The sequence below is a fragment of the Mustela nivalis genome, assembly GCF_964662115.1.
Source record: "Mustela nivalis genome assembly, chromosome: 5".
Classification (NCBI taxonomy): Eukaryota; Metazoa; Chordata; class Mammalia; order Carnivora; family Mustelidae; genus Mustela; species Mustela nivalis.
This window is the reverse complement of record NC_139024.1, coordinates 87,518,798-87,543,802: the sequence shown is the minus strand read 5'-3', so window position 1 is coordinate 87,543,802 and position 25,005 is coordinate 87,518,798. Positions and strand designations below refer to the sequence as shown.

Sequence of the window (25,005 nt, the reverse complement as noted above, 5' to 3'; positions counted from 1 at the left end):
TCCCCACCAGGCACCTGCACCTCCCACTGTCTTCTTCCACCCACTTTCATGCTGGGAACCAGGTGACCAAGCCCCCAGACGGCTACAAGTGACTTTAATGCACCCACAAGTAACATAGAATGCTCTGTTAAGATGCAGGTTCTGACTCTATAGTCCGGGCAGCCCTGAGAGCTTGCATTTCCAACTGGCTCCCAGGGCATGTGAGGCCTGGGGATCCTGCTTTGAGTGGTAAGGACTTAAAAGGCCCTGAACCATCTAGACTTCCCACTGGACTGACACTGCTCACCCAGCCGGAGAGCTAATACCGGCTACCCCCTAGGTGGACGCCAGGAGCGTCCCAGGCTTCAGCTCCTCCATCCCTTCCCCTGCTCTGAGGGAGGTGGCATTATCACTATCCTGTTTTACAGATGGGGAAACTGAGGCTCTGAGAGACTAAGTTCCTGTCACGGGCCACACGGCTGGTAATTGGCAAAGCCAGACTTGAACTCTGGTCTGTCCGTGTCCAGAGCATATAAGCGTTCCACTAAAGCCCAGATGTCTTCCAGAGAGCTCAGACAGTGGCAGCCGAGGTGGGTGGGTGAGGGGACGGCTCACAGCGGTCAGGAAGCTGTATGCGGGGGGCAGCCCTAGGAGGCTGAGGGGAAGCAAGGACCGAAGGGGGAGTAATTCTGGAAGGAAGAAAGCTAAGTACAGCCAGCATCCTGTCCCCCCTGCTACACCGGGGCCCCTCCACGAATGGGCTTGCCATCACCTGCCTCTTCAGGCCCCTTTCCAGACAGACTCCCCACACAGGCATCTACCCCACTGCCCTGCTCCCTGGGCCTGCGAGCCTGCGCTGGAGGTGGGTGGGTGTGTGGATTCCTCTGACTGTGCGCTCGGGTCCCATGCCTACCAGCCATGTGATCTCAAGCAAAGTGTCTATCTCTTCTGTGCCTCAGTTATTCCCTCTCTGAAATGGGGGTATGTTACTGCTTCCTCACAGGTGGGTGGGCTTGCTTTGAGGATGAAATCGGTGATATATACCAATTCAGAACTGGGCCTGGTGCGGAGTACGCGCTCAGTACGGGTCATCAGGAACGCCTGAGGGTCTGTACCTGGGAGGTACAGGTACCGGAGGGCGCCCTCTGGACTTGCAGTGCGGTTGTCAGTCGTTCATTGGCAGGGTATGAGCCAAGCCATGGCGGGGACTAGAGAGGCCGGTGTAGGGCTGGGGCAGCAGGGATGGAGACCCCCGGGAGCCGGGGCAGGAGCCAGGGCTGGTGGTGGGTCAGGGAAGCCATGGTCCTGGGCCCAGGGCAGGGAGGGCTGGGGCAAGGGGGCTCAGGTGCCGGGGCCGGGCTGGGAGTGAGACGTCAGGTGGAAGCCAGAAGGCACTCTGGCGTGCTGGCTGCCTGCTCCTCTGTGCTGCCCAGAGGCCCCGAGTCTTTCTGGCCCGAGCATGGGGCTGAAGCACTAGGGTGTGTGCGTGCAGCTGGGGTTGCCGTCCCCTGAGGAGCAAGAAAAGCCCAGGCTGGGTCCCCAAGGCTGCCACAGCCCTTGTGTTCCCACATGCTGGGCAGCAGTGGGAGTGATGGTGCGGAGCCGTTCCTGCCTCGCAGGCTGGCTCCACGGGCACGTGGCCTTGGCCGCATCTGAGCCGTCCGGAGGCTTGACGTGCCCGGACGGAGCAGGAGGGGGTCTGCCAGGGATGCCGTCCTGCCCTCTCATGTTATCAGCCAGGTTCCAAGGCCCAGAGAGGGACAGGACCTGCCTGCGGTCACAGCTCCACCGTGGATAGCCTATTGCAGGTCTTCTAATAACACCGGGTTCCTTGGGAAGCATCCAGGTTTCTGGTGCTGAGCCGAGGGAGCCCTTTTGGAACAGATTCATTCCCAAGGGTCCGGACTGCCAGGTCTCATTTTCCTCAGGGAGGGTGGTCAGGGGGGCCATACAGGCCAATCTAGCATCTGCAAAAGCTCAGCCAATCTGCCCTCAGCAGAGAGAGGGGGGCCGGCTGGCTGGGATGGCAGGGGGAGGCCAGTGGGGGCTGGGGACACTTGGAGTCCCAATCTCAAGTCCCTTCCCTTCACTTCAGGCCCCTTTTGTATCTGGGGAGCCCCTCCCCCATCCCTGCTGCAGTGCAGGCCAGACCTCCGTCTGTGTAATCACGTTTCTCTCTAGTCAGCTCAACTTTATCTCTCCCTCCCTCCAAGACCCTCTCACAGCTCATGGGAGCGGCCTCCGTGACATGAACATCTCCCGTCTCCTGAGCCCCTGGGAACGGATCAGTCTTGGCTGTTAAGCAGAAGAGAGTTTTCGGCAGGCAGGTGGAGTCTGCCCTGCATTTGGGGACCTGAGGGAAGGATATGCAGGCCTCTCTGGGCACCTGGATTCACCGAGGGTGACAGGGGGTGGGACAGGACTGGAAATTTTGGGGGACGTTGACAGGGGTCTTCCCTCCCGTCCCCTGGCCTCCTCATCCTCCTGATCGGGGCGGGAGCTGGTGGTCATCGCGCATCTCCTGGGCTTGCATGCCCCCTTCACCGTGTTCTCGCAGTGTGACCTTGGACAAGTCACGTAACCTGAGTCTCGGTTCTCTCCCGCCAGAGGTGCTGTTTGTTCTGTGAAGTGTTTGTGGGGGACGGATGATCTGATAGAGGGCCATGCTTAGCTTAGGACAGTGCCCTCTCCAGAATAAGGACTCAGAAGTGTTTGCTGAGTGAGAGCACAGGGGATAACTGAGCCTGTGCTGGGTCATTGGACAAGCAACGTTCTGGGGCCCCGTGTCTCGTTCTGGGAATTCTGATGGGTGGGGTGGGATGGAGGTTCAGAAGAAAGCTGATTTCTCTGGAAGCTTCCTTGTACCTGGGGAGACAGGTCGGTGGCCAGGAAACCACTGGAGAACCAGGCAATATAGCTGCAGGCAGGGTGCTCAAGGGGACCAGGTGTCCAGATGGTGGGGACAAGGGAGCAAGGGAGAGAGGTGGGGAGAGGCTGCTGCCCACTGAGGGGCAGGGTGAGGGGTATGGCAAGGTATGTGTGAGAGATAGACAGGCAGGCAGATGGTCTGCCTGTGTGGTTGGGCTGTGTCTGTGCATATCACAAGGGTAGACTAGGAAGAAAGAAGAAAGGTTCCTGGTTTCTTCTCTCTGTGCTTCCCTCGGCTACATGTCCCCCTGTCCCCCAAAGCCCAGTGGCAGTCTTCCTGGGGCAGGCCTCATGCCAGGGTCCAAGCTGGTCCCTATGGGACTGGACGGGCGCCTCTCTGGTCTGGGATTATTGCCTTTGAAGCCTCTCCCTGTGGCACACAATTGCCGTGCCTTGCCCCGGGGCCAGCGGGCGGGCCAGCCAGGAGGCGCCAGCTCCCACCCTTTCCTGTGGGATGTGAGCTGGGATGTGAGGCTGATGGGCCTGAGCTGTGGGCGCTGGAAGCCACTGAGCAGGCCAGGAGCTGCTGTGGCTGCCCTCTGCCTCCCCTCCCCTTCCTTTCCCTCCTCCCCACCTCCTGTCTGCATTCAGAGATTGAAAAACAAGCCCCTGACCCCCCTCACACTCCCCCTACCAGCCCTGCAGCGCCCTCCCTGCCCCCGGCCTCCTGGGGTGGGTCCCCTAGAGGCAGGTGCTCTGAGTGCTGAGTGGGCTGCGTCCTGGGTTTGAGTCTCACTGGGCTGCCACTGATGTGCTCTGTGCAGACCACTCTTCTGGAGCTTTCGCTTCCTCTTAGAATTCACCGTTTGTTCCCCAGTCTTTATTCATCACAAACAGGGGATTGTTCAGCCTGGGCCAAGAGTGGTCCCATTTGGCCAAGTGATTATGTTGCAGGAGAGAGACAGAGGCCCACATCCCACTTGATAGCCTTTCTGTCTGTCCAAGGTTGGGTGACACTGAGCCAGGGGAGGGAGGTGAGATGGGACATGCCCTCCAGGGGAGGGTCCTGGAGGGAACTTTACCCCGGTGATGAAAACGTCCTCCATTTGGATCTGGGGGGTGATTACACAGGAGTGCACACCTGGAAGAGTGCACAGAGCTGTGCATTTGAAATCTGTGCATTTTGCTGGGGTGAATTATATCTTGGTTCAAGGGGAAAAGGCCTTATTGAAATTAAAAATTAAAAAATAAAATAAAATAAAATACAAAATATAAAAATAAAACAAAAATGTTAAAAGCATGTGCTACTGACCCCATTCTTGCTTCTAGTACCAAATATGTTCCATTCAAAGACTGCACACTTACCAAGAGCTGATTTCCATTTGCTCTCTTTCAATCTTGGAGGCAGCCGGAGGTTGCCTTGCTTGACCTCTAGGGAACCGCTGGACCAGGTAACAAACCACTGGAATTAAGAAGTGTTTCCAGAGTACCAGGCACCATGCTGAGTACCCTGCCTACTTTTGGTCTTTTTAGAACCCGGAGGTAGGCTTGTTACTACCCACCTGCCTCTCCCATTGCACTGCAGTGAATTAGGTGATACCCAAGTTCTGAAAGTGAAAATCTTATAAGAACGCCAGGCTTTTGGAGAAGAAACAGAGAGGGTGCCCAGTAACAGGAAAAGCCGGCCCGAGGCCTTCCTGCCCTGTTCTATAAGGAGAGATGAGTTGCGGTGAGGGACTGCTAGGATGCCCCAGCCTGGGGTCTTGATATGGTGTGTGTGTGTGTGAGAGTGTGTGTGTGTGTGTGTGTGTGTGTGTGTGTGTGTGTTTATGGGACCCTTTCTCAAAAGAAACTTAAGAGGAACAGGAAGAGGAGACTGATTGATCCAGGGATGCCCTAGATGGGCATGGACAAAGGGACAGTAAGTGGTGACATCTCTCCCATGCCCACATTTCTACCCTTGCAGAGGCTCCCGTACCCAGCATCCCAACACCTGTTCTGGGAGAGGTGGTCCTAGCTGCTAAGCCCCACTTGACTGATTTTTTTTTTTTTAAAGATTTTATTTATTTATTTGACAGACAGAGATCACAAGCAGGCAGAGAGGCAGGCAGAGAGAGGGGAAGCAGGCTCCCTGCTGAGCAGAGAGCCCGATGCGGGGCTTGATCCTAGGACCCTGAGATCATGACCTGAGCCGAAGGCAGAGGCTTAAATTAACCCACTGAGCCACTCAGGTGCCCCCACTTGACTGATTTTAACACTGAGGCTAGGCTGAGACATTGAGTCAGGCCTGAGGCTGGGATTCAAACCCTAGCGTTCTGAGGCCAGGTTCTCATAGCATCGGGCAGGGCAGGCTCCTGGGAATCTTATCTACCCCCCCCCCACCCGTCCCCAGCTATCTTTGGGCCTGGGCCAGTGGATGACCCCCCGGCCCTTGTGGGTACCTCAGTGACCACCTCAGTCATTTCAAATGGCTGTGGCCCAAGGCATGGGGAGTGTGTGCACATTTTTGTTCTGTTTCTTAGTTCATCAGGCCTTCCTTTGCCACTGCCTCTGCCAGAGGGGAGCTCAGAGAAGACAAAACAAACCAGATCCTGGAATCTTCCCCTCTCTTCCCTTCCCAAAGCTGGAAGGTCACGCCGGGGGTCACGGGGTCCTTCCCCCGGCCTCCGGGAGCCTCAGGACCTGTCCGGGAGGCCTTCCTTTAGCAGTTGGTTTGATTTCCCCTCCAAGGCCACTGGGCAGGCTCCCGCACAACTGGTAGTGTGTAAGAGCCTGGATCAGAGGGAAACTTCTTCCGACCACAGAGGCATGGAACGCAGTAAATGGTTTAAACAGGCATCCCGGCGGCTGGGCTTGTACCCTTTGTTGTTTCAGCCACGAGACATGTGTTTTTCTGGGAATTCAGGAAATTATCTCTGCCCTTTGAGGAAGGGCAGAGTTTTTTCTGCTTGCGTTTGGGGATTCTAGACCATTCCATCGTCCCAGGCACCCGCTGGCCCCCTGGGCTGGCTGAAAGAGATGGGTGACTGAAGCCCTTTGCTGGTAGGGAGCTTCTTCAGTGGCAATTCCTAAAACAAAATGTGGCCACTCCTGCCCCAAATGCAAGCAGAGGGGCCTAATTCTAAACCCCAGGGGCTAGCCTCACCATGCATTAGCTTTGTGACCTTTGGCAAGTGACCACCTCTCTGTGCCTTTCTCCTTGCTGGTAAAGGAGCAAACAGTATTGGAAGGAAGTAGGATAGTCCAGTAAGGTGCTTTAAGCCCATCTCGCATGTAGTAAGTGCACCGTTGGTGTTAACTCTTAGTATAAAATATTATTTTCTGATTAGAAACATGTACATGTTCATGATAAAAAAAGAGTTACATCCCAGAAAGTAAAAGTTAAAAACACACACTCCTGATTGCATCATCAAAAGAATTCTGATATTTTCGTATATTTCCTCCCCAAAGCGTTTTCTGCATATAGTTAGTTGTCCACGGTGATGATCAGATCTTCTGTATGATTTTGCCTTTTTATACTTGATGTATCCACCGCCCGGTTACTAACTGGAAACATAACATTCCATCCTGAGGACTACCACATGATTTATTTAGCCATCCTACTGCGGGACATTGAGAGTATTTTTCATTTTTCTCTATATAATATGATGGGCATCTTGATGCAGAAAAGCCTTTTCTGCTGTGTGGGATCACCTTGTCAGGCTGGTGGCTACTCTCCAAGGCTTTGAACCGTATTGCCCTCTTGCTTTTCCAAAGAGGCGGCACCCACACTTGTCCGCGGTGTTGAGGTCGCCTGGTGCCCATGAAGGCATTTTAAAGTCCACGGAGCCACACTTGGGCAGAGCTGAGGGCCATTTGTTCCATTCTTCTTTTAAATTATTTAAGGTCGGGCCTCATTCGTATGTAAATTTTAATGACAGTATAAACACACATGCGGAAAAGTGTACACATTGTGAGTCCCCGCTTGCATTTTCATAAAGTTGACTTCCTGCGTCACCAACCGTCCATCACATCACAGAACATTCCCAGTGTCCCCACGGCCGGCTGCCCTGGGCTACCTCTCAGTCACTGCCACCCAAGGGACCCTGACTTCTCACAGAAGATTCGTTCGTTTTGCCTGTTTGAACGGCACAAATGTTGATGGTGCTGGGTGTGTTTTGTGCGTTGTTTAGTGTTGTCTGTGAGAGGCGTCCGTGCTGTGTGTAGTAGCAATAGCGGGCTTACTCTCATTGTGGAGTAGCAGTCCAGTGTGTGTGTGTGTGTGTGTGTGCATATGTGTGTGTGTGTGTGTGTGTACCTTATCCATTTCCCTGATGATGGATGTCTGGTGTTTTCTAGCTTGGGCGCTATCCGTAGGGCTGCTGTGAACCTTCTGGTGTGTGTGTCCTCTGGTGAGCCCATGGATGCTTGCCCGTTGGGCATCCACTTAGGAATGGGGTACATATTTTCTGCTTCCTGAGCCAAGGTTTCTTTTTATTTATTTTTTAAGATTTTACTTACTTATTTTGGGGAAGAGAAAGAGCGTGCATGTGCGTTCACGAGAGTCAGAGAGGGACAGAAGGAGAGGGAGAGAGAAGATCAAGCAAGCTCCATGCTGAGCGTGGAGCCTGATACAGGACTGGATCTCACGACCTCGAGACCTGAGCAGAAATCAAGAGTCAGCAGCTTAACTGACTGAGCCACCCAGGCATTCCTTCCTGTTCCAAGTTTTAAAGGATCACCTGGGAGGCAGAAAAATCCCAGAGAAGTTCAGGCCCCACAATTAACTGAGGGCTCCTGGCTCCCCTTGGAGCAATTTGAGGGGCACTGAGTGACCACGCTCCTCTGAGGGCTCATGTCTGGGGCTGTAGTGGAAATGGAGTTTGACCCGGGTCGTTGCCCTTCAGCTTCAAATGGCATGTGACTTCTGACCCTCCGGTGGTCACTCAGTGTCCGCACCCAGGGTCCTCGGCTGGCTTAACAACCATCACACTGAGGAGGGCAGGGCTTGGGCCAGACTCTGGGTAAAACTGAGGGAACCCCAGCTTTGGATATGACCAGAAGCAGGTGGGGCCCTCACAAACCCCTGGAAACTGCCCTTTCTTTTCCCCTTGTATGAAAAGAATCATACGAGGTGCCTGCGTGGCACAGTCAAGTATCCGACTCTTGGTTTGGGCTCAGGTCTTAATCTCAGGGTTGTGAGATCGAGCCCTGCCTTGGGCTCAGTATTTGGTAGGGAGTCTGCTTGGGATTCTTTCTCTCCTTCTCCCTCTGTCCCTTCCTGCCATGTGTGCTCGCCTGCTCTCTCTCTCTCAAATAAATAAATCTTAAAAAAAAAAAAAAAAGTAAGAATGAATGAGAAACTCCAAGAACACTGTTTACCACTCCCCAGCCCACTGTTACCCACTCTGTGCAGCTGCGGGTCCTGGGGGAGCCCAGGAAAGAAGCTCAAGAGGGAGGCCTGTGAACTGGGCAGCCTGGTTTAAGTGTGCGTTCTGCTACTCATACGCTGTGTAGCCTTGGGCAAGTTATTTCACCTCTCTGTGCCTGAGTTCCCAAAACTGGGGGCAATAATAGTAGTCACCTCATGGTGTTGTGAAGAATGGATGAGTTAGTATGTGAAAGCATAGAGACCAGCCCTGCCCCAGGGCAACCCTTCTGATGCTCCTAGTCTGTTTTACATGTTTCCCTGTTTCCTGTCTAAATGGGCTCAGGCTATACATTTTATTCTATAGTTTTCATTTTCCACTCAGTCCTCAGTCTCTGAGATCCTTCTCGCTGAGGCTTTTCTGTTCTGGGAGCCTCCCCCTCTGTGCCCATCCCTCCTGGAGACCAGTGATTTCTCTCTGTCTTTCCCTTTGCCCTGTGTCCCCTTTCCCTTAGGAAAGCTTCCCAATGGGTTCATGCTGACGTGTACAGGGTTGATGAGGGCGAACCCCGCAGGGGCTGAAACTGGCCTGGCCTCAACTAGAGACGTGCATGGATTTGGAGGCATATCTGTCCGTTATGGGCTACCTGAGGACATGCTAGGGAGTGCCACACACCCACCACATCTCCTTGACAGCCCAAGGGGCAGGTGCCCTTGACCAAAGAGAAAAAACCCAGTATGGGGACAGCAGGGGATGGCAGCGGGGGAGGGCTTCAGCTGCATCTGTCGGATTGGGAACCCAGTTGCAGCTTGGGGCAGGGGCAGTCAGGTGGGAGGTTCTGAGTGAACCGTGGGGCGAGGGAGGCGGGGATGGCTGGTGGATTCTGGGGGCGCAGAAAGGGGCTGCTCTCGTGGTCTTGGCTGAAACTTCAGTCTCTGCTACCTTTGCTAGAGGACTGGAGAGACACTGGGCTTCTCTGGGGTGTTAGACCCCCTGGTCCGCTCAGTGGGGGGTGTCACCTGGTGGGGGGGGGCAGGGAAACTCCTAGCGCTGGTGTCTGCGGATAGTGGGCACTCCAGGCTTCCGCTGTTCCCGAGTGCATGACTGGGGAGCCCTTCCCAGGCCTGGTGGGTCTGGAGGTCAGATGAGGGGGAGGACTAGGTTCTCCTGTGTCCCTCATGCTGGTTCTTCCTGACAGATGGGCCCCGGGGGGAGGCTGGCAATGGTCCCTTAGGTGTTGAGAGTCAGCAGGAGTGCTTGAGGGCTGGGCAGGGAATGGTTAGCATGCCCAGCGGCTCTCCTGGGTCACTGCATCTGTCCTCAGATCCCCGTAAGGCACCCCCTTAACTCTGTGCTTATCCCTCCCCCCAGGCCAGGCTCAGAGTGACCCAGACAGGGCCAGGGGAGGAGGCTGGGCTGTGGAGTGAGGAATCAGCTCTGTGACTGGGGTGACAGCGGTGATAGGGGGGGCGGGGTGGGTGGGGTGGGGAAGACTGACTCTGCTGTGCCCCTGGGCTGCCCTCTGTCAGAAGACAGTAGACAGTAGACAGGCTGAGGCTCCCAACACCTCTCAAGGCACGGACACCTGGCCGGTCACGATTCTCTGATAGCCTCTCCCAGGAGGCTCGCACAGCCCTGGGTGGGGCTGGTCAGGCCAGGATTCCCGCTGGCATCTTCCAACCGAGCAGACTGAGGCTGGCACAGCCAGGGAGAGGCCCAGCAGGATGGAGCCCAGGTTCTCCCGCGGCAGCCAGCTCTAGCTCAGCCTGGGACAGGCACCCAGCCCTTTGTCAGAGAAACAAGGGGCTCGTTCTCCCCCAGTCGTCCCCGTGCCGGCTGGCACTGCCAGGCCTGGTGCCACTCCCCCCAGCAGGGACCGACTGAAGTCAGATTGTTCCCGGAGGGGCAGGCTGCCTGGCGCCGCATTTGTGAGCATGCAGGAGTGTGGGGCGTGCAGAGGCAGGGCCGGGGGCTGGGCTGGGGTCAGAGTCTGTAAGGTCTGCAGGGCTGCGGGGGTGGGGGGATCGTGGTGAAGACAGGCTATCCTCTGTAGGAGCCCAGAAAAGGGGTGGAGGCTGCAGCTGGGACCCGGCTGCAGGACAGAGAAGGGGGAATGGGTGGCTGTCTGATCTTTTCTCCCTGGGGACTGTCCTGTTGGGAGCTGGGCAGAGAGACCCTTGGGGCTGATTCACTAATTTCTGGCCTGGGGGGAAAAAGAAGGGAGGAAAGAAAGTGCAAAGCTCCAAGGCGAGGCAGAAGGTGTGCAGACCCGCTTTGCAAGGAAGCAGCTGTAGCAGTAGAGGGAGCCCTAGGTTGGGGTCTGGTGGCCTAGGCTCCATTTGTGGCCCTGAGCTAACCAGACACGCAACCCGGGACAAGCTCCTTCCCAGCTCTGTGTGGAGACACAGTGGTCAGCAGCCCCCCATGCCCCATTCCCCCCCCCCCGCCCCACGATGGGCTGGGGAGCCACACTGGACTGGGTCCCAGCTCTGTCTCTGTCCCCAGATACTTAACTTCCCTGTGCCTCTGTTTCTCCTTATCTGTAAAAGGAGAATAACCAAAACTACCTCGTGGGGGTTTGAGGTTCAAGTGCCTGGAACAGCGCTGGGCACAGAGTAAATGCGCAAATAGATGCAAATTATTATTATCTCCGTGACCTAGTTGGTGGTTTTCAGTGAATATTTGCCAGTACCTTCCACAAGGTACTTAGTGATTTAGTCTGATGTCTGGCATGACAGAGGTCTGGCTCTCATTCTTCAGATCCCCCGGGCACAGCTCTGGGCTCTGGTCTGTCCTAGAGCTGACCCTCTCGGTCTTGTGTTTATCCTTTACTTCCGCTGTCAGCCTACCAAGTGCCAGGCTCTGTGCAAGACACCATCTTTCCACTTCACAGGCTCGCCAAATGTCTGACGTAGAAATTGTTGGCAGAGGAGGAAGCTGAAGCTCAGAGAGGTGAAGTGACTCGCCCAAGGTCACGCAGCCAAGATAGGGCAGAGCCAGGATTTCAGCCCAGGTCTGCCCTGTTTGATAATGCTGGAAACTTCATGGAGTTGGGGAACCCCTGGGGGCTCTGTACCTCTCAGGGAGTCTCTTAGCTGGGAGGGACCTTAGAAATCACCTAGTTCAGCCATTTCATTTTGTGCCTAGGGAGACAAAGCCTCCAAGGGAAGCCATGGGTTATGGTCCCTCCGAGAGTTAGGGCCTGCAGCTGGGCTCTGTCTGTCTTTTCCTCCCCTTTTCCAGACTAGACCTGGGGGCCCACCAAGACCCATCCATGATCAGGGCTGACATCCTGGGTCTGGGGAGCCCTCCCCGGACCCTTGCAGGCCCAGGTACCCTGCAGCAACCCTCTCTGCCCAGGATCGTGATGGCTGTGGGCTTTTCTTTTTTAAAAAATTTATTTGTTAGAGTGAGAGAGAGAGCACAGGCAGACAGAGGCAGAGGGAGAAACAGGCTCCCCGTGGAGTAAGGAGACCAATGTGGGACTCGATCCGAGGACACTGGAATTATGACCTGAGCTGAAGGCAGCGGCTTAACCCACTGAGCCACGCAGGCATTCCAGGTGGCTTTTCTCATTCCCTGGACTTTTGACTCCATGAGCTCAGGGACTCTAGTTAGCTTGGGGGGTGTATCGCCAGTGCCTGATTCATAAAGTCATTCCCTGCACACATTTGCAGAACATCTGCCGTGTCCCAGGCCCTGGGCTAAAGGCTGAAGGCACAGCAGGGAAGAAGACAGACAAAGTGCTTCCCCTCAGGGGAGTTTGCATTCCTAGGGAGAAAGAGATAGACAGTGAATGAAATAACTAAGTAAAGATGCATAATGGTTAAGATGATGATAAGTGTGCTGGAGAAACACAAAGAAAGGAACGGGCATAGGGAGTGTTGGGGGGCAGGTGGGAATTTTGCAGTTTTGAATAGGTTAGTTATGGAAAGTCTCTGTAAGAACCGGACATTTGTGCCTTTGAAGGGGTGAAGGAATGAGTGATGTCTGGGGGAGGGGCATCCCAGACTGCAGGAAGAGCAAGTGCAAAGGCCCTAAGGTAGGAGCGTGCCTACTGTGTTTGGGGGATTATAAGGAGGCTGGTGAGGTGGCCAGAGCTGGTGGAACGAGGGAGAAAGCAGGGGCAGATGGGGTCAGAGGGGATCATGAGGCGGGGATGGATCACAGAGGGCCTTTTGTGGGAAGGACTGTGGCTTTTACTCCAAGTGAAGGGGGAGCCATTGAGAGTTCTGGGCTGAGGGAGGGACAGGATCTGACTTAAAGTTTTAACAGGATTCCTCTGATTACTGAGCTACGAGTAGAATGTTGTAGGGCAAGAAAAGAGGGAATCTGAACGTGAGGAGACTCCTTCAGAAAGCCAGATAAGGCATGCTACAGGCTGGGCCCACGTCGTCGGTCTGGTCGGGAGGTGGTGGCAGAGGGGACTTATTTGAAGTCAGATCTGCCAGGATCACCATGTGGCATGAGGGAAAGAGCGGACTCAAGACTGACTCCAACGTTTTGGGGCCAACCAGCTGCAATGAACGGAGAACAGAGGGTCTCCATATCTGGCCCAGGAAGTGGGAAACTTGGGGTCAAGTCTCAGCTCTGTCACCCTCTTGCTCGGTGACCTTGAAGGAACCCCTTCTCCCTTCTGGGCCTCGGCGTCTGCTCCTGTACGACAGGTGCCGTCCCCTGGTCCCGGCCCTCTCCCCGAGACCCAGGGGGCCTGCATCTCACAGACCCCGACCCCGCCCCCCACCCACAGGGAGCCCGTGCTGGTGGCCACCATGGCGTCGCGCATTGGGCTGCGTATGCAGCTCATGCGGGAGCAGGCGCAGCAGGAGGAGCAGCGGGAGCGCATGCAGCAGCAGGCCGTCATGCATTACATGCAGCAGCAGCAGCAGCAGCAGCAGCAGGCGCTGGGCGGGCCGCCCACTCCGGCCATCAGCACCCCCGTCCACTTCCAGTCTCCGCCACCTGTGCCAGGGGAGGTCCTGAAGGTAGGGCCTGTCCTAAGGTAGGGCGTGGGCCCCTCCCAGCCCGGTTCCGGGATCCCTAGAACACTTGCCTTCTCCGCCCCCCTCCCAGGTGCAGTCCTACCTGGAGAACCCCACCTCCTACCACCTGCAGCAGTCCCGGGACCAGAAGGTGCGGGAGTACCTGTCCGAGACCTACGGGAACAAGTTTGCCGCCCACATCAGCCCGGCTCAGGGCTCCCCAAAGCCCTTGCCGGCGGCCTCCCCAGGGGTGCGGGCCGGGCATGTGATGTCCTCCTCAGCTGGCAACAGTGCTCCCAACAGCCCCATGGCCATGCTGCACATCGGCTCCAACCCCGAGAGGGAGGTGAGTGAGGGGCTGGCCAGTGGCTGTGGTGAGCAGAGCTGGTGCCCACCACTGTGCTCCTGGGACTCCTAGTCTAATGGCAGAGGCGAGGTGCTGCTGTTAGAGTCCCTCCCAGTCTAAGGGGGAGACACAGCCCTGCCTCAGCGAGCCCCAGTCTGAGGGGGAGACACAGCCCTGCCTCAGCGAGCCCCAGTCTGAGGGGGGGGACACAATCCTGCCCTCAGGGACCCTCAGTCTGAGGGGATACACAACCCTGCTAGTGAACCCTGGTCTCATAAGAGAAGCCTCTTCCCTTCTTTTGAAAGCTTTGCTAGGGAGAAACAGGAAACTCATAGAGGAAAGCCCAACACACCTGCAAAGTCATGTCCAGACAGAAGGTATACGAAGCAGTCTCTTTGAGCCACCTGCTCCTTGGGAAGTGCCTTGGCTTTGGGCTTGTGGGACAGCTCATCCCCTCTCTGGTCCTTTTTCCTTTTCCCCCCAGAGATTAGCAGGTTAGGGGAGGTAGGCTCCAAGGTCCATTCAGGTCAGTGGCTGTCCCAGTGCCCCTTCCCTGTGCCTTTCTGCTAGTGGGCTCTCTTCAGATGGACTTTCTCTCTTTCAGTTTGATGTCATTGACAACATTATGTGTCTGGATGATGTCCTGGGCTTCATCAACCCTGAAACTCAGATGCCCAACACGGTACTGCTGGCCAGGGTGGGGTGGGTATGTCAGAGGGAGGAGGCAGAGGTTCTATGGTGGCTCTACAGGGTCCTCACCTGGGCAGAGCCATCTTGCCACAGAGATGAGAGTCACCTCTGTCAAATAGTGTGACCAGAGCCCACGGCCCAGCAAGATTATGACTCCAGAGAGAGTTGCCTAGCATGCATGCATGCATGATGGGGCTTCAGTGGGAAGTGGTGGCTGGGCAGTTGGGGAAAGCTCTCTGAGTGTGGGTGGGGGGGTGTTGGGGAAGGGGCAGGAGGTAGTGGTGCTGGGCCTCAGCAGCGGGAAGGCAGGGAAAGCACTGCTGGAGGGGAGCAGTGTGGCCTTGAGCTGATGAATTCCTTTGGGATCTGAGGCTTCCCTCTTCTACAAAGCATAGGGCACAGTGGGGACAAGCCTATGGCCCTCACCCCATGCGACAAGTGATAGGGTGCTGGCTTTGTCCCCTCCCTCCAGCAGCCTCCTGGCAGTGTGAAGGCTCTCTGGGCCTCCCAGGCAGAGGTGAGGTAGCAAAGGGGAAGAAGAAGCCAGCCTTAGAATCAAGAGGCTGAGCTTCTGGCTTTGGTTGTGATCCTGGCAAGTCCCTTAATTATTCTGAACCCCAGTTTTCTCAGCAGCAAAATGGGAATGATGCCGTCTATGCGCAGCATTGTGGGAAAGTTAGATAAGGCAAGGAGTGGGGGCTAGTTCTGCACGGGGTGACAGGTACTCGCACTGAGCAGGTAGAATTGTGGGTGTCCCTGCCTCTCGGGACTAAGCCCTATGACCCTGACTCTGGCCCCAGCTCATGCCCCTGAGGGGAAGCCCCTAGATCTTGAAGTAGGAAGTCAAAGAGTCAGTCCCGGATCCCTGCTGCCCTGCAACAGTGCCTAGGACCTTGGCGGGACCGGTCGGGGCCAGCTGGGTCTGAAACCTGCTTCCCACTGAGCACTGAAGGCTTGGAGGAAGGAGAGGGCCAGAGGACGCAGTGTCTAGTCCCCTCTCTGGTTTCCGTGTATCTGGTGGGGTGCTGGTGTCCCACCTAGGCTTCTGGGCTCGTGATTTGCTCTGTGGGGTTCCTGTGGCAGGAGCTGGGTGATCATTCTAGATCTCTACTCTATCCCTGCCAGGCCCCTGCTCCACCCCACACTGGCTGCCCATTACAAAATGCCAGCGTCTTTGCAAGTCCGATCTGGAACCGGCGGTGTCCCCCGCGCTGCCCACATCACACTGTCCGCTCCTGCAGCTTGAGCATCTGGGGGCGACCACCCGCTCTGTCCAGCCCTGCGTCTTTGCTCAGCCCTCCCCACCCCTGCCTGTCGTGCTCCTCCTCACTTCTCCGCTCCGGACCCAATTCACATTCCACACCCTCCAGAAATCTTTCAGAAACTCCCAAATCGATTAGGTGCTTCTCCTCTGGGCTTCCTAGTGCCTGGGACTTAATCCCCTCATCTGTCACCCCTCAGGGCTGTGACCCGGTCTGATCGGTCTGATCTCTCTGCAGGCTGGCTGCTCCTGGAGGGCAGGAGCCACACCTTCCTCAGCCTCCACCCCTACGCACTTTCCCATGGAATTGTTGGGCGCAGAGGCCCAGGGTGGATTCTGACATCCTCGAGCTGGCTGTGGGGACTTTCAGGCTCAAAGTGGGGCGTGGGGGACCCTGTACGGCTGCCCCTGGGTGTCCGTGGGATGATGGGCCCCGGGCAGGGGTCCCCCTGGAGAGGGGGCTGCTCACCGCATCCCTCTCCCCACCTCACCCCACAGTTGCCCCTGTCTAGCAGCCGCCTGAACGTGTACAGTGGTGACCCCCAGGTCACTGCCTCCCTGGTGGGAGTCACCAGCAGCTCCTGCCCTGCCGACCTGACCCAGAAGCGAGAGCTTACAGGTACCACCTCCCTATCTCCCAGTGCCCCAGCTCCCCATTCCTCCCTCATCTCCTCCCTCCCAGCTCCTCTCTCTTTCTCCCCTGACGTCCAGATGCCGAGAGCCGGGCCCTGGCCAAGGAGCGGCAGAAGAAAGACAATCACAACCTAAGTGAGTCCCGGGCCTGCGCCTTCTCCCCGCTTCCCTCTTCCTTGCTCTCCTCGCTAGGGCTGCCTAAAAAGCCCCTCTGACCCGAGTCTCAGGTTGAGGGGAGAGTTTACTTAAAACAACAACAACAGCAAAACAAAAGCCGCTCTTAGAAAGGCTTCCCTACCAGAGACTTTAAATCCTCTGTTGGTGAGACTGAATGGGTCCCGCACGGCTTTCTTCCCAGTGGCCCTTTTTAGGAGGGGGATAGGAGAGGGGCCCCCTGGGGAAGCGATATTCATGAAATCCCCAGGACTTCAGAATGAATGGGTTTATCATATCAGATTGTTTCCTTTAGGGCGTGGAGCCTGGGAACGCTCAGCCCTGTAGGGGGGTGGGGGTACTGGCTGCTTTGCCGTGCTAACAACTGACCTGGAGATTCGGCCTTGAAGAGCCCCTTGGTGGTTCTGGCCCGTACCCGGGACCCCCATTCCAATTGCAGTCGCTTCTGTGGGTCACTCATTCCTTCCTAGAAGGGCCAAGGCACCCTCCCTGGGCTGGGCCCTTCTCCCCAGTGGGGTCCTCCTCCTCCTAATTGGTCCCTCGGGATTTGTTACCTTTAGTTGAACGGAGGCGGAGGTTCAACATCAATGACCGGATCAAGGAGCTGGGAATGCTGATCCCCAAGGCCAACGACCTGTGAGCGGTTTCTGGTGTGGGGGGTGCGGGGGCTGGGGGCGGGGCAGCAGCAGCTGAGGCGTATTTTCTGCACCTGGGGGGATTGCTGGTTGCAGGGGGTGGGGGGTGGGGGTGGTGGCTCCTAAGAACTTATGATCCATGAGGGAAAGAAGATTCCGTCCTGTGCCCCAATCAGAACAATTAGACTGGGGTCAGAGGGAGGGGGGCTTCCTCGAGGAGGAGTTATGCGGGGAACCTCTGGACTTAGGCTGGAACAGAGGGGGCCCAGGGCTGGGAGGAGTGAGAGTGGAGGACAGGTGTGGGTTTTGGCAGCAGGAATGGAAGGCCTAGAGAGGGAGGCTGCTCTGAATTGTTGGCTTTCATGAAATTCGTGAGGTGGGTTGTGGCGACCAAGTCAGCTGAGAGGGTCTGTTCCGTGCAGATGGAGAATGGCCTCCACAGATCGGGGTTGGTTGCATCTGGGGTTTGTGGGCAACATTGGGACAGGCAGCAGAGGCTTCTGGAACCCAAGCAGGGTTTTACTTTCACCCCTGGAGCGCATGGCGAATGCTCGGGCACTCGTCTGAGCCCGCGCCTCCGCTTCTGCCCTGCCCGCAGGGACGTGCGCTGGAACAAGGGCACCATCCTCAAGGCCTCTGTCGACTACATCCGGCGGATGCAGAAGGACCTGCAGAAGTCCCGGGAGCTCGAGAACCACTCTCGGCGCCTGGAGATGACCAACAAGCAGCTCTTGCTCCGCATCCAGGTCTGGCCCCTGCATTTGGACTTCTTGGGCGGCTGTGACTCCCCGACGCTGGCCTGGCTCTTGACCTCAGGGGCAGTGTTTACACTTCTGAAACTGGGGGGATGGGAAGGATGCCCGTGAAGAGGGAGGAGGGACGTAATGGTTTGCTAACAGTACATCCCCAGCGACTTGGAGCAACAAGGACCAGCTAGAGGTTCTGTTCTGTGAGCCCTTACTTCTGGGACCCAGGCCAGTGGACCGGCACATCTAGAGCCGGCTCTTAAAGCCACGTGCACCTTTTAAGGTGACACTTGTTGCTTCTGTTCACAATTCCTTGATCAGTACAAGTCCACACCTACACCAAACCTCAAAGGGGATGGGAAAAGGCAGACCTACCGAGTGGGGAGGTAGGGAGCTAGAACTGTTTGGCTGCCATCCGGAGCTGAGGGTTCTGATCCTGGCTGTGCTCAGGGTCTCTGTCTTCTCTGGATCCGAGGCTGGCCATCTATACAGAGGGCACACGGATGGCAGCTTGTAAACTTCTCTGTCTCTCATAGGAGCTAATACAGCTGGCATTACCATCCAGCATGCATGGCCATACTCCAAGGGAAAAATCAAAGTTTCACAAAAGAGCCGTCATTCTTAATAGATGCAGTGCCTTCTGATCCTTTCTATTCTGGTCTAGTCTAGGCAAGTCTGTTTCAGTGAAAACAGAAAGAGAGAGTGAGCTGGTCAAGACTCACTACAGTGGTTTCACAACCCACAAATGAGTTGTGACTTGTAGTTTGAAAACCCCCTGGTCTAGACTCTAGAGCCATCCTCTACCTGCTTCCCCATGAGCCATGCTGTGGTCTTGGGTGCCACAAGGGGAGGGGCAAGGGCTGCAGGGGGGTGCCCGGAAGGCAGGGTAGCTGGCACACATGGGTGTGTGCCCCCAGCCTTCTTTTTCTGCTCTCTCTGCCTGCCCCCCACTTGCAGGAGCTGGAAATGCAAGCTCGAGTCCATGGCCTGCCCACCACCTCGCCGTCGGGCATGAATATGGCTGAGCTGGCCCAGCAGGTGGTGAAGCAGGAGCTGCCCAGTGAGGAGGGCCCCGGGGAGGCCCTGCTATTGGAGGCCGAGGTCCCGGATCCTGAGCCGCTGCCGGTTCTGCCCCCCCAGGCCCCGCTGCCCCTGCCAGCCCAGCCACCTCAGCCGCCGTCCCCATTCCACCACCTGGACTTTAGCCATAGCCTGAGCTTTGGGGGCGGGGGCGATGAAGGGCCCCCAGGCTATCCCGAGCCTCTGGGGCCAGAGCATGGCTCCCCGTTCCCCAACTTGTCCAAGAAGGATCTGGACCTCATGCTCCTGGACGACTCACTGCTACCACTGGCCTCTGACCCTCTCTTCTCCACCATGTCCCCTGAGGCCTCCAAGGCCAGTAGCCGCCGGAGCAGCTTCAGCATGGAGGAGGGCGACGTGCTGTGACTCGGGCGGCCGCCATGCTGGGGAACAGGGGCGGACCTGGGGCCTGGGAGGGCCGGGGCCACCTCCCTCCCACTCCTTGGGCTGCACTGTGTGTGACGTAGCCAACTGCCCTGCCTCACTTCTTCCTGTTGGCCCCCTGTTTGGACTTTTGGACTTAGTGCCTGCTTGGCAGCCTGTGGGGGCAGGCTCAGTACCTACCCGGCTCAGTACTCCCCAGGGATCGCCCTCTTGATGGGGCTGGGTCTGAGTAGGCCTTCAGCCCAGGTCCTGGAGGCGAACTCATGAGGGCAAGGGAGGGGACAGGTGTGCTAGGGGTAAGAAAAGGTCCTGGGAGGGTTCTGTCTTCTGGGTCTGATCCCCGCCCCTGCTCGTGAAGGACATGTGAGAGCAAGGGGGTTCAGGAAGTTCCTTCTCCGAGGCAGCGACCGGTCCAGGGGGTGCCCAGGCCTGCCTTTCTGGGACTCAGATGGCCACAAGTCTGCCCTCCAGCCTGGCATCCCCACCCCCCTTTGGTGCTAACAGCTCTCTACCAGGTGGTGTGAGGGCGGGGGTGGCCGGAAGAGGGGGCGCTGGGTTCCTGTTCGAGCGCGGGGTCACTGCTGGAAGAGCAGCTCTCTCCGGGCTCCCCACTTTGTGCCTTTAGTAAACACTGTGCTTTGTACCTGCTTGTCCTGTCTCTTTGGAGGGATCTGGGGCGGACACAGCTGGAGGATTTAACCCAGTGCACACCATAATGAATTTAGAATTCAAACGCCCCTTGTGGGGGTCAGGGTAGGGGGAGACAGAGAGTGGGGAACAAGCCCATCACCTGGTTTCCCCCACCTCTCAGACTTGCCTCAAGGGAAGCTGGAGATGCAGCCCATCTTAGGGGGCTTGGGGACTGAGGGGGTCATTTTCCCTCCTTGTGGCCACAAGATGGCGCTGCAACCTCGCTGGTTCGCACCTCCAGCTGTGGCCGGAGACAGATGAGCTGGGTGATGGGGGGGGGATCTGGTTGCTCAGAAACCAAGTCTTCTGTTCTCAGCTGCTGCTTTGGGGCACCCTCAGCCCAGACTGCCCCTCGCCCAGGGTGGGGGGCATGTTTCTCCTGTTCCGGAATGCTTGTTCTAGTGGTCACCCCTCTAGATTTTTCTCCCGCCCTGGGTGGGTGGACTGACACCTGCTTGAGAAGTCCAGCTGCCCGCTCCATGGCAGCAGAGCTGGCCCCTCTGCTCTTGAACAGTGTCTCTAGCAGGACAGGCTCCTTAGTAACTGAGGAGCTGAGTCCTCTGGGTTTAGGGAAAGGGGGACCCAGTGGAAATAATTTGGGAGGAGGCAGGAGTCCCCAACTCTGGGTAGAGTCAAGGATGTGGGCCCTATTCCCTGCTCTGGCTCTGTTCCCATGTGCCTCTGCTCTGAGATCCTGGGATTTTGTGACCTCACCCAGGAAGAGGAGATGGGCTTGGGGCAATGAGGGGCTGAATGGCAGCTTCTTGAGCCAGAGAGAAGAGGGTCTTTTTGGGCTTTGCCTAGTTCTCTCCCAGCTTCCCATAGTCTTCAGTCAGACATCAAAATGGTTTTCCCCTCAAGGGGCCCTGAGAGGCCAAAGGGGCCTAATTAAAAAAAATTAAAACTCCCAGGATAAAAATGGCTAAGAGGGCAATTTCCTCCAGTGCAGAACTGGAGATCAAATCAACATTGGAGCAATTAACGTGTGAGAAGAGAGAAGGGAAGGGAGCTCGGCATGTGTGTGCTGATGGCGGCTGGACTGACGGAGGCTGCAGGATTAATCTCAAGGTCAGATGGAGCCGTGGATGACCTTGTGGAGTTTGAGCCAGCCAAGGGGCACTGGCATCGCCCTCCAGAGGCCCCACCCTGCTGCGGGAACCATTCCTGCCTTAGGAACCACCGGAGGGCGTAGGGGTCTGGGAACTCCCGAGTCAAAATGAGAACTCTCTCCTACTCTGTTCTCCTTCATCCTGGGGATTCAGTCAATGGAGTGGAGAGCTGCCCTTCAGGCTCCTCATGCAACCCCTCACGACTGCTGTATTACACCCCCCTCTGCCTGCCTGCTGGCTTCCGGTCCCCTAGGTGCTTCAGCGGAGCCACCACTAGCAACCCGGGAAGCAGGGTCTGAACCCGCCTTTGGGCCATACTGAGGGTGTGAGGGGTTCTGACCACAAGAGTGCGCCACAGGTCCAGCACCCCGCCTCTGCGGGCGCCCTCTAGTGGGGGATAGTGGAATCTCAGCTTCATTGTACATTCCAAACTTGGGCCGGGGTTGGGGGGGGGGGGCGGGTCCTGCCAGTTCTGCGGGCTTGGTTAGGACAGGCACAAGTGCTACCTCCAGCATTTCAACAAGCTACCAGCAAGGGTTTCTGTATATGTTTTTGAAAATATTTTATTTAATGGGGCGCCTGGGTGGCTCAGTGGGTTAAAGCCTCTGCCTTCAGCTCAGGTCATGATCCCAGTGTCCTGGGATCGAGCCCCGCATCGGGCTCTCTGCTCAGCGGGGAGCTTGCTTCCCTCTCTCTCTGCCTGCCTCTCTGCCTACTTGTGATATGTCTGTCAAATAAATAAATAAAATCTTTATAAAATATATTTTATTTATTTATTTGACAGAGAGAGAGAGAGAGACAGACAGACAGACAGACACAAAGACAAAGACAGAGACAGAGAAGGAACACCAGCAGGGGGAGTAGGAGAGAGAGAAGAAGGCTTCCCACCAGGCAAGGAGCCTGATGTCAGGCTTGATCCCGGGACCCTGGGACCATGACCTGAGCCGAGGGCAGATGCTTAAGGGACTGAGCCACCCAGGTGCCTCGAAGGTTTGTGTATTTGAGGCTGGCCTTCATGACCCTTAGCTTGTGGCTGAAACAGAGTCAGGCCCACATCTCCTGACTGGTGGTTATGGACATCTCTGACTGAACAAGAGTTCAGTCAGTGAATGCTTTCATTCAGGCTCTTTATTGGTAGACAAGCCCCTCCTAGACTTCCATTCCACGAGGGGGATATTATTTTTTATTTTTAAATTTTTTAAAAAAGACTTTATTTTATTTATTTGACAGAGATCACAAGTAGGCAGAGAGGCAGGCAGAGAGAGAGTGGGGGTGGGGGGCAGCAGTCTCCCTGCTGAGTAGAGAGCCCAATGTGGGGCTTTATCCCAAGACTCTGGGATCACAACCTGAGCCGAAGGCAGAGGCTTTAACCCACTGAGCCACCCAAGCACCCTGGAAATTGTTTTTTAAAAGGTAGAGTAGGTAAGCAGGCTGCTGTGAAACACAGATGGACCCGTCCAACCCCCTCATTTCACTGAAGAAGCCCTCCCAAGCCTTGAGAACAAGCTTTGGGGTGTGGGAAAGGGGTCCCAGCTAGGTGGGGGAAGGATGAGATGCTGTCACACCCTAGGTCCCATGTGGGGCCCCAAAGTGGGAGGCGAGATTTTGGGCATGAGGATCCTGCCATTCTCAGCTCCACTTCTGTGTCTGTTTGTCTTTCCCTACCAGCCGTTGGCTTCTCACCTCCTGGTAACCTTGAGGTGCCTGGGACCTGAGTCCCACAGGCTGAGACCACACATTCGCTGGTGTGAACACACAGGAGAGTGGCTTTCTACTGCTGCCGTCCATGGAGACTTCCCCTTCTGGTCGTTTGAACAGGTGGCCAGGAATGGATATGGGCCCTGCTGAAGCCTGGTGGAATGACACTGGCTCTCTGTTCCTTAGTACCTACGTCCTCAGTGTCAGGTCGTCCTGGACATCTGATAGCCCCTTGCCCGAGGCCTGCTCTGCTATCTCTAGGACAGGGCTGTCTGGGAAGCTGGAAGTGGAGCGAAGCTTAGGAGGGAGCAGCAGGACCTCAGAATGTTTTTTTTTTTTTTGGGATTTCCATCACGCGCTGCTCCTTTAAATCGAGATTCTTCCTTCACTGCTCAGAGAACTGACTTGGATAAGAGTCCAATACACACTCTGGATCCCCCCCCCCCACCACACAAACACATAACCCCCCCCAAAAGGAACCCCAAGTGTGACACTCTTGCTCCTAACCCATACCCCCTTCCTCATCTCCGAGCCCGTTGCCCTACTCCACCACTCTGGGCCTACTGGCATATCAGCTAAAGAGCCCTTGGAGCCAGCGCCTGTCCCTCACCTGCTGGGACCCCCACTTCTCAGGGTCCGGCCCCCACCCTCCTCTCCTGCTCCTTTAGCCACATCTTTTTTCTTGGCTCTCTCTTTTCCGAGGGGGGCAGTGGAATTTATACAATATTTAAGCAGCCAGAGCCGAGTCCGGGAAGATATTATTAATGTAAAAGGGACGGGCTGCAAATGCTTTTGGACCTGGTTACAATTAGAGGGTGATTTTTCTAAAGGTCAATGAATTCAGATAATATCCACAGGGGGGAGAGAAATTTAATACCTTTTTAGTGAATTAATTAATTATAATATTATATCGGCTTGGGGTTCTTTTCCAGAGTGATTAAGGGAGCGATCCGTCTTCGGTGAGGCTGGGGAGCGGAGTCTGCCGCCAGCGAGGACCCTGTCTCGGGGCTCAGGATGGGGCCCTCTTGCTCCTCTCACCCCCACAGCGGCCGGGGAGCTGGAGGGGCCGGCAGGCAGCAGGGGAGGTGGGCGGGACCTGGGCTGGAGGAGGGTGGCCACAGTCCCTGGCAGTGCCCTTTCTCCTCAGCCCGTGTCCACAGACCCAGCCCGTGTCCACAGGCCCAGCCCTCCTCCTGCTGCTTTTGTCGCTGAAGAGCTGAGGACTGGGTTATGGCCTCCTCCTTTCCACTTGGAGAAACTGAGGCCCACAGAACTCAGGATCTTGCCTGGAGCCCTAGTAAGACGCACCAGGGTGGCAGAGCTGGCTGGAAATAATGAGAAGACTGCCCCACCCCCACCACACCTCCCAAACCATGCCTTCTGGAAAATCTCTTCCACTGGCCAGAGGCCTGTGGAGCTGCCTGTGAATTCCCCGTTTCAGAATGGCACGTGCCCAAGCCCTGCTGGTACAATGGAAATGCCCCACGAGTGCTGATAAGTCAAGCTGCTGCCAGGCTTGGAGAAGGAATAGCTCAATTTCTGTCCACAGAGGGACCTGAAAGCGCCCAGGGCAAAGCGCTTTCCAGCTGCTGGTTCACTCGTTCATGGGATCAATCGTTCATTCACACAACTCACCTTCGCGGCACACCTGCTCCTGTCCTGTCACAGGTAGACCCAGACAGCCCTTCTTGAGTCCCTCACCCACCGCGTCTTTAGCCCCGGTTGCTCAATGGCCTTTCATTCGTTCAGCACCCACTTTGAGCGGCCCCCTGCTGGATGCCAGGGATACTCGGGTGGCCAAGGGACAGCCTGTACTCTCTAGGAGCCAGTCCCCGGGGGAGGTGGGGGCAGGGAGATAGCCACAGAAACCATAGGGAAGATTCAGTCAGAGGTTTAAAGAAAGGAAGAGGGGGACACTAAGCTGAGTCATGGGGACCGGGCTGACAAGATGAGGGAGGGGACATTCTCACAGGACATAGCATGAGAAGACCAGCCATACCCTCCACCCACAGGCCCAGGCAGGCTGACTGGAAGACTGTCCCAAAGGCCACCAGGTTTTGGGTCTGGGGAGGTAGGGGGCAGCAAAGCCGAACAGACCTGGTTTAAATGTGGGCTCTGCCAGGCCTTGCTAGGTGATCGGCGGAGAGGGGGAGGTCTCCGTGCCTCAGTTTCCTTTCCTGTAACGAGGGATTGCAAGATCTAAAGGCTCTTGTGGACATCAAGGAATAACTGAAAGGAAGTGATAGGCCCCAGCATCTTGCCCATGACGTGGCTCCCCACATCACAGCCTCAGATGGCCCTTGATGAGGGGTGCATGGGTCAGGGTCCAGCCCTGCTTGTGTCTTTCCTTTTCCCTCATGAGCTGGTGCCAGCAGAAGTCCC

The 25,005-nt window shown here is 56.3% G+C and overlaps 1 protein-coding gene across 2 annotated transcripts in view; it reads left to right on the top strand.

The window, feature by feature from the left end:
- Positions 1-19,769, top strand: part of TFEB (transcription factor EB) — a 53,814-nt gene extending 34,045 nt beyond the window's left edge. For both annotated transcript variants that reach the window (XM_082732964.1, XM_082732965.1), the window contains exons 2-9: positions 12,946-13,180; positions 13,269-13,523; positions 14,128-14,205; positions 15,973-16,093; positions 16,186-16,242; positions 16,842-16,917; positions 17,515-17,662; positions 18,620-19,769. In XM_082732964.1, coding sequence (XP_082589090.1) covers positions 12,968-13,180; positions 13,269-13,523; positions 14,128-14,205; positions 15,973-16,093; positions 16,186-16,242; positions 16,842-16,917; positions 17,515-17,662; positions 18,620-19,108 — 1,437 coding nt within the window. In that variant the 5' untranslated portion in view covers positions 12,946-12,967 and the 3' untranslated portion in view covers positions 19,109-19,769. The remainder of the gene's footprint in view (positions 1-12,945; positions 13,181-13,268; positions 13,524-14,127; positions 14,206-15,972; positions 16,094-16,185; positions 16,243-16,841; positions 16,918-17,514; positions 17,663-18,619) is intronic.
- The last annotated feature ends 5,236 nt before the right edge of the window (positions 19,770-25,005 follow it).